An 8,209-nucleotide genomic window follows, 5' to 3' on the forward strand; every position below is an offset into this window, starting at 1 on the left:
CTAGGGGGATATCCAGGCTGCAGCGTTGGCGTTGAGGTCGGGCAAGAAGCTTGGGGGGCCTGGCTTACGCCAGTCTTGGGAGGGCAGTGGGGGAGCGCCAGTGGCTGGGGGTGGGGGAAGAGGCCAGAGGGTCGGGTGGGGGGGCCATGGAGATGCAATAAAGACAGGTGAAGGGTCAGTGGTGAGGAAATTTGGGGGAGGGCGTCTAAGAGGGAGGGAATTTGGGGCCAGGAGATGGGGGAAGGGAAGTCCGGCACCTCCTCCCTCATCTCCCTCTCCTCCCCTCCCCTGGGGGAGGGGAGGAGAGGGAGGGTCCCAGGGGGCCAGCGGAGGGCACCTCACCTTTCCGGATGGAGCCATCAGGGGAAGGGGCATAGTCAGTGAGGAGGAAGCAGGCTCGGTCCCGGCTGTAGCGGCCCCGGCCCCCGGGGGTGATGGGGCTCTTGTCTTCTGGTGACATGGCGGGCTGGTCAATAGCCGGGCAGTCCTCGTGGGCAAGCGCCGCTGCTGCAGGGTCCCCGTTGGGGCGGGGATCTGTGTCCCGAGGGCCAGACAGAGACACAAAGGAGAGAGTGAGGTGTGGGAACGCATGGAGCGGCAGGGTCAGCAAGGAGAGGGGATGGGGGTGCAGGTTGTTAGGGGGTGCGGCTGGTGGGTTTGGGGAGCGGGTCGTGGGTGGGGAGGCTGTTGAGTGCGGGTAGGGAAGGGCGTCGAAGGCTAGGAAGCGGGGGTCGGGCGGGCTGTTGTGTGCCGAGAAGGGCAGGACTGAGGTGGGCTGTCGGGTGTTTGGAGGAACAGGGCCGGGGGAAGAGGTGGTTGGGAAGGGAACTGGGCGCTGGGAAGGAGGCTGAGACAGAGTGGAGGGCGGGATGGCTGGCTGAAGTGGACCGGAGAGGGCACAGCTGGGGTAGGGTGCATGGTTTGGGATAGGTTTGGAGGGGCGGCCGGGACGGATGCAGGGGGCTGGGAGGTGGCGGTTTAGGGAGGGGTGTTGGACGCTGGCAAGGGCACAGTGGGAGGCGTTGGCAAGGTGACAGATGAGGGGGGGGAGGTGGGGGTCCCCCAGGCTCTGACTTTAGCTATTTTTAATTGGTGTGAAACTGGGTCAGCAGCTGAGGGAGCAAGATGGGGGCCGGGCGGCCCAGCTCCCTTTCTTGACCTACTTAAGGCATGGGGGTGGGGCCCCCCAGCCTCTCCCTTCCCCGGGACTGATGCCCCAATCACCGCCTGTGAGACACAGACTCCCCTGGGGGGAGAGATGAGCACAGGCTCAGTCAACTTTCCTCTCCCCTCCCCTCCTTCATCAGACACTGCAAGAGTGCCCTGGCCTCTGTCTCTGGCCCTTGATTCCCATGTGAGACTCTCTCCCTGTGCTCTGAACCGCCCTCCCAGCTCTCTTTCTCTGAGTCCCTCTCACCATATGGCTGATCACTCTACCCCCCGCCCCCCGGTTCCCCTGAATACCTTGGCTGCAAGTCTGTCTCTCCCCAAAACTCTTTCACACGAAACCTCTGTTTCTCCATCACTGTCTATTTCCGTGCCTCTTCTCTGGCCTCGGCGATTGCTATTCACTTTCCTCTCTTCCGTCTCTGTTGCTGACCACCCCATCTCTCCGGAATCTCAGCGGCTACCTCCTGCCCCCCTCACAACCTCCCCGCCTCTGCCTGCGCCCCCCACCTCCACCCCTCGCGCCCCCTCCTCACCTGCCCGGTTGATCTCAATCACTTCCTCCTGAGCCAGCGGGCAAGGCTCCCCAGGGGCAGGCAGAGGAGGCAGCCCCATGATCCCGAGCCCACCCGCTCCCCCCCTGAGCAGCCCGGGGTGTGTGTGGGGCCCTGGTGGGTAGGCCCCTGCCACAGTCACCCCCGTGGAGGGCGGGGTGATGGGTGGTGGAGGGCTGATGCTGCCGCTGCTGTGGTGAGGATGGGGCGGTGGCGGTGGCGGTGGGTCGGGCTTGCAATAGTTGGGCGAGCCGGGCTGCGGGGGCCGGGGAATATGTTTATTCTTCTTCTTGGGCAGCTTCTGTTTGGCCATGGCCAGCGAATAGTACATGCCAAAGTTGTTGACAATGACGGGCACGGGCATGGCGATGGTGAGCACCCCAGCCAGGGCACACAGCGCCCCAACCAGCATCCCTGACCACGTCTTGGGGTACATGTCTCCGTAGCCCAGGGTCGTCATGGTGACCACGGCCCACCAGAAGCCGATGGGGATGTTCTTGAAGTAGGTGTGGTTGGAGCCCAGGATGTCGTCGGGGTCAGCGCCAATGCGCTCAGCGTAGTAGATCATAGTGGCGAAGATGAGCACGCCAAGCGCCAGGAAGATGATGAGGAGCAGGAACTCATTGGTGCTGGCACGGAGGGTGTGGCCCAGCACGCGCAGCCCCACGAAGTGCCGCGTGAGCTTGAAGATGCGCAGGATCCGGACAAAGCGGACGACCCGCAGGAAGCCCAGCACGTCTTTGGCGGCCTTGGAACTGAGGCCCGAGAGCCCCACCTCCAGATAGAAGGGCAGGATGGCCACACAGTCGATGATGTTGAGGCTGCTCTTGAGAAACTCCACCTTGTCTGGGCAGAAGGTGATGCGCATGAGAAACTCAAAGGTGAACCAGACGACGCACACACCCTCCACGTAGGTCAGGAAGGGCTCCGTCTCCACCTCCACATTGGTGATGTTCTCCGGCGGAGCCCCGGGGATCGGGGAGGCCTGCGTCACTGTCTTGTTGCTGATGTGGATGAAACCCTCGTGCGTCTCCAGGCAGAAGGTGGTGATGGAGATGAGGATGAAGAAGAGGGAGGCGAAGGCCACATACTGCGGGGCAGGACAGGAAGAGAGAGGGCAAAAGGGGACCCAGGCATCTGGTCAATTAGCCATCTCCCCGAGACCCTCCCAGTGGCCCCTTTCCCAGACACAAACTCCAGGGAAACCCAAGTGTCCCAACACCAATGCCTCCATCACTTCTTGCATCCTGTTCTCTCTAAATCTTGCAAAAGGATCAGAGGCGGCTCTCCCCCAGCTCGGGAGAAGAGCTGGCCCCAGCAGTAGCAGCAGATGGGCCACTTCTTTCCCGGAAACAGCAATTTCTGGCTCCTTGCTCTGTCTCCTAGACCATCCCCCCACCACCCTCCCGTTCCCTGTGTCGTATCTCAGGGGTCCCTGGCAGGGTCCAAGCATTCTGTTGCGGGATGTGGGTAGGGAGACTTAACATCATACATCCTGTGTCTCAGAGGCTTTGGGGCTTAGCTTGGAGCTGAGGGAAGGCGAAGGGGAGAGGGTGCGTCAGAGGCAGAACCAGGAGGTGGTTAACAGTAAGAAAGCCTGGGTTTGAATCCAGCTTTTTCCCTGCCCAATTGGGCAAGGAGATTAATCTTTCTGATCCTCAAATTTTTTACAGGATTATTGTAAGGATTTCATTAGATGAGTATACAAAGGGCCTGACTCCAAAACCAGTGCTTGGTCTAGTGTTTGGAACTTAGTAAGGCTTGAGCCATTATTAGGGTGTTGGGGCATCAGTTAAAGAGAGCCAAGGTTGAGGCCTCAGATAGGTGCCGGTGTTTAAGGACCTTGATGCTAATGACTGGGTCTCAGGAAAGCGAGAAGGCTGGGTGAGGCCCTCACCCAGAGAGAACAGTGCGGAGTTGGACCCACAGAGGGGAGGAGGGGTGTTAGGTCCCTGAAGGAAGAAGGAAGTGAAGGGTCAAGACTGAAAAAAGGGAAGATGATAGCGGTGGGGTTTAAGGCTCTGGAAAGGAAGGGAATGTCAGGGGCTTGAACATAGGGGAAGGGGAGAGGGCAGGGCTAGGCCCAAGGAGAGGTGAAGGGGCTTGTCAGAGGTTCAGAGATATGGGGGCGGGAGTGCCTGGTTCATTTCAAGATGGGGAAGGACCAGTGTCCTGAGCCCAATGTTGTGGGTTTTGATGAAGGACTTGAGAAGAGACAGGGTCAAGATCTTGGAGAAGGCCCCTAGGAATTGTAGTTGGCTTTATCAGATATGTAGAAGGGAGGTCGAAGGAGTGGGGTTAGTCCTTAGAGAAGGAAGGGGATGGGCTTTGAGGCAGAGGGGGCTTTAATCAGATGGGTAGAGGAGAGAGGGCCTGGGGTGCAGAAAAGAGAGGAGAGCCAGAGTTGGCTACCGGGCCATCAACTGTCCCTCTCTGCACTCTCTTTCCTCCACGGGATGGGGGGCAAGGTCCGGGCTTGGGAGACCTTGACTTTAATCTGAAGTGCAGAGCCGAGAGGCGGGCCAGAGTCCGCCTCAGAGATGACCCTAGATCTTGGGGTGGGCTAGGGGCTCAACTCTGGCCCTCTGCCCCGCCCCCCTCTTCGTTTCTCCGCAGTGGTTTAAGAGGCCAGTGGCCTCCGCAGAGCGCATGCCTGGTGCTCCCCCGCCCCCCTCCGGGCGCAGGGCGCAGGTTGCGGCACCGCAGTGGGGGCGGGCCGAATGGACCAGGGGGCGGGGCGCGCGGGGGGCAGCACCACGGACAGCTCCCCCACCGCAGTGCGCAGCCGCAAGGACTGAGCGCTGTCTTAACCCATTCCAGGCCTTTGCCGAGCAGGCAGTGCGCAGCCGCAGTGCCGCTTCACAGCGGGAGGCCACAGGCCAGGAGCTTGATTAACTCCTTCCCTCCCGGGACACAGAAAGAAAGGTGGGCACCCGTCGCAGTGCGCAGCTTAGAAGCTGGACAGCGTCAGGACCCCCTTGTCCAGAGATGCTTCAAAAGCAGAAGGGGTAGGAGGGCATGGAGTCCCCGTAAGAAGGAAAGGGGAGATTATGGGGAGAGGAGTGAGGGGGAGGTAGAGCCGGACCCTCCACTTTGCAATGGCCTCAACTCTCAACTCTCAAACTCTCATTTGGCGGCTAGAAGATGCTTGGCACTACGTGGACGCTCAAAACACATCTGTAAAGTAAATGAATGTCCCCCGTAGCTGTCCCAGACCCCTAGTTTCACCTCAGAACACTTCAATGGGGTCACAAGAGGGAAGGGCTCCCCAGGCCAAGGGAGGAGGGTGCCGCTCAGAGGCCTGAGGGGACATATAGGGCCACGTCCTTTCTGCACCTCCTCTCCCCCACCTCCCCCCACCCAACCCCAAATCTTGCCAACTCAGCGCTTCCCGGGGACCAAACTTTATGCGGTGCCTCCGGCCCCCCTCCCCCTCGCTCCCTCCCCCGGTGCGAATGCGGCACTGCGGGTCCTCCGCGTCCTTCCCGGCCCAGGACGCGGCACGGCGGGGGGAGGGTGCCGGACCGCCTCCGCCGGGTGTTTGGGTCCCCAGGAGGCTAGAAAGGGGCCTGGAGTCTCTCCTTTTTCCCTCCTCTCTCTAGTTCCCCACCCCCCATCTTGAACTGTCCTCTCTCCTCCAACACAGGGAGGAAGTTAAGAGGAGGAAGAGGTTCAAATGAGAACCAGGGGGAAGGGTAGCGGTTTAGCCTGGGAAGTTACAGATGTTTGAGGAAAGTTTTTTTGGGGGGAGACGAAGAGAGCTTTGGGGGAAATATGGAATTTTGAGAGAGATAAGACTGGAGAGAGGAGAAGGCTGGAGCGTGGGCTCTTTGGTTCACTTTGCGGGGGGCGGAGGGGGGTCTGAGAGGCCCAGTCCTGTGCTTTGGAATGGGTAGTGGGGGGGGAGGCGTTAAGAAAGGGGAAGTGAGCAGGGCTTGGGGAGGGGGATCAGGTGGAAAGATACCAAGGTAGGTCAGAAAGACCTGGGAGCTATTTTGAGGAGGAAGCTTTGGGGCTGATAACTTGAGAAGGGTCCCAAGGATTGAGGTTAGGTAAAGTTCTGGAGCAGGAAGGAAAGTCATTTACCCACTAGGAAAGAGGCTGGGAGGCTGAGGGTGGGGGGAGGGTGTACTAGAGATAGAGAGTGGGCTATGCAGTTTAAACGATGAAGGAAGAAGCTGTGAGAATCTGTGGATGAGAGAGAAGCTATTCTGGAGGGCATATGGGAAGTTCTGGAGAGGAAAGGCATATCATGGGGACCCAGGACTCTTCTGGAGACATTGAGGAGGAGTGTGAAAGCCTTGGGGGAAGTCTGGAGCTGTATGGGGAAATCCTCGGGAGGGGAGTTGGTGTGGAGGATGCAGGAAGGGATGTGAACACAGAGGGGGCAGCAGGGTCCCAGGAGAGAAGATGCCCCAAGACTCTGTTGCAGTGAGGGGGAAGTATCCTAGCCAGAACAAGTGCTTTGGAGGTTCAGAGGAGTCCAGGGGACTCTGAGATTGGGGTGGGAACTATTCTGAGACTTTAAGGGCAGAATAAGCAAGAGGGGTTCAAAGATAACCAGGAGACTCAAACTTGGAGAGAGGGAGGGGATGTGGAGACGGGCAGAAAGAGAATCAGACGTGTTGGTTGAGCCTGCAGGACTGAAGGCTGGAAGCTAGAGAGCAGGCTTCAGAGGGTCTGCAGGGGGTGGAGACAGTGTTCACAGGGCCTAGGACACTTTGAGGGTTAGGAAGAGATGTCTTCTGAGGATCTAAGGAGGTCCAAGAAACTGAGGGCTGGACAAGGGTATTCTGAGGGTCGAGGGGTGGCCAAGAGAGGTGAGAAGAGGTTAAAAGGGGCTAGGAAGACTCTGAGGGTTGAGGAAATGTCTTCTGAGGGTCTCAGGAGGGGTCCAGGAAAGGCAGATGTGGGGTTGTTCACGGGGTGTGTTTAAGAGATTCACGGTCGGAAAGGAAGTTTCTAAGGGCCTACGATGGCCTAGATAAGCAGGGTGGGGTTTAGAGAGGTCTGGAGTATTCTGAAGGTTGCAGAGAGATCTTCTGAGGATCTGGGGATGGCCGGGAGAGGGGGGTGTGTTCAGAGTACGGGAGACTAAGAGGCTGGGAGGCCGAGAGACCAGGAAGGGCTGGGAAGGGCCAGGGATTAAGGGCGAGGATGGGGCGTTCCTGAGGGTCTGGAAGCTCCAGGAGAGGGGAGGGGGATGGGGGCTCCGAGAGCACGCTCACCCTGGCGGCCCGCGACGAGTAGGGGTCCTCGAAGAGCGCCCACACGCGGGGCTGCCAGCGGCGCCACCACGTGCCGCCCGCGCCGCCCGCGCCCCCTGGCGGGCCCCCGGCGCCGCCGCCAGCGTCCTGGAAGCAGAGGCGCTTGAGCTCGCCGCCCGCGCCGTCCAGGCCGCCGCCGCCCGCGCCCGCCTCGTCGTCCAGGCCCGCGTCATGGGCGCCCGCGGCGTTGGCAGCGTTGGCGGCGCCCGAGGGGTCGGGTGCCTCGAAGGAGTCGAGCGCTTCCTCGGCGTCCCGGTGCTGCCGGTAGGTCATCCAGCAGCAGGCCTCCACGTCGGTCTCGTCGATGCCCCAAAAGCCGAGCTCCTCCTCGAAGAGCGGCCCGCACACGTCGGCCGGGCAGTGCAGCTTGCCAGTGCGGTAGTAGTTGAGCACGTAGGCGAAGACACCCGGATGCCGGTCAAAGAAGAACTCGTCGGCGCCCGGGTCGTAGTCGAAGTGCGCCGCCGCCTCGGGCTCCGTCAAGCCGGCCAGCCGCGTCCCCGGCAGGGTACGCAGCGTCGAGCGGTACGTCTCATGGCGCACGCCGCCCACGTTGATCACGATCTTGCCACTGTCGCCACCGCCGCCGCCGTGCCGCCCCATGGCCGCCGCCGGCAGCCCGGGGCATGGCTCGGCGCGCCGGCCCCCCGGGCCCCGCGCACACGTCGGCCGGGCAGTGCAGCTTGCCAGTGCGGTAGTAGTTGAGCACGTAGGCGAAGACACCCGGATGCCGGTCAAAGAAGAACTCGTCGGCGCCCGGGTCGTAGTCGAAGTGCGCCGCCGCCTCGGGCTCCGTCAAGCCGGCCAGCCGCGTCCCCGGCAGGGTACGCAGCGTCGAGCGGTACGTCTCATGGCGCACGCCGCCCACGTTGATCACGATCTTGCCACTGTCGCCACCGCCGCCGCCGTGCCGCCCCATGGCCGCCGCCGGCAGCCCGGGGCATGGCTCGGCGCGCCGGCCCCCGGGCCCGCGGGATGCCGGGGGGCCCGCCGGGGACGCGGCGGGGCCGGGCTGCGCAGGCTGTTGCTGCTGCTGCAGCGGCGGCGGTGGCGGTGGCGGCGGGGGCAGCGGCAGCAGGGACTCGGACGGCTGCGGCGGCGGCACCGGCTGCTGTTTGCTGGACCCCTGGCGCCCGCGGAAGGATGAGACGCAGACTGAGCTCAGCATTGGATGGGGGGCGGAGAGGGAGGGGCGGGGTCTCAGGGGGCGGGGCCGCAGGG

At 61.8% G+C, this 8,209-nt stretch overlaps 1 protein-coding gene across 1 annotated transcript; it reads right to left on the minus strand.

Moving 5' to 3' along the window:
- KCNC3 (potassium voltage-gated channel subfamily C member 3) lies at positions 1–8,156 on the minus strand. The gene is made up of 5 exons (XM_024132382.1): positions 7,773–8,156; positions 6,950–7,456; positions 1,704–2,811; positions 343–534; positions 1–104 (listed from the first exon to the last, which is right to left on the minus strand). Exons 1-5 carry the CDS (start codon positions 8,154–8,156, stop codon positions 1–3), a joined length of 2,295 nt encoding a protein of 764 aa, XP_023988150.1.
- Between the last annotated feature and the right edge of the window lie 53 nt (positions 8,157–8,209).

This window comes from Physeter macrocephalus, chromosome 17 (assembly GCF_002837175.3).
Source record: "Physeter macrocephalus isolate SW-GA chromosome 17, ASM283717v5, whole genome shotgun sequence".
NCBI lineage: Eukaryota > Metazoa > Chordata > Mammalia > Artiodactyla > Physeteridae > Physeter > Physeter macrocephalus.

What these genes read in the sequence shown, in the direction of transcription:
- KCNC3 (XM_024132382.1), bottom strand. Translation starts at nt 8,156, where the DNA reads ATGCTGAGCTCAGTCTGCGTCTCATCCTTCCGCGGGCGCCAGGGGTCC. An exon ending in ACTCGTCGCGGGCCGCCAGG is followed by an intron (nt 2,812 to 6,949) that starts GTGAGCGTGCTC and finishes CCTGCCCCGCAG; the next exon opens with TATGTGGCCTTCGCCTCCCT. An exon ending in TGATGGCTCCATCCGGAAAG is followed by an intron (nt 105 to 342) that starts GTGAGGTGCCCT and finishes CCCCACCCCCAG; the next exon opens with CCACTGGCGCTCCCCCACTG.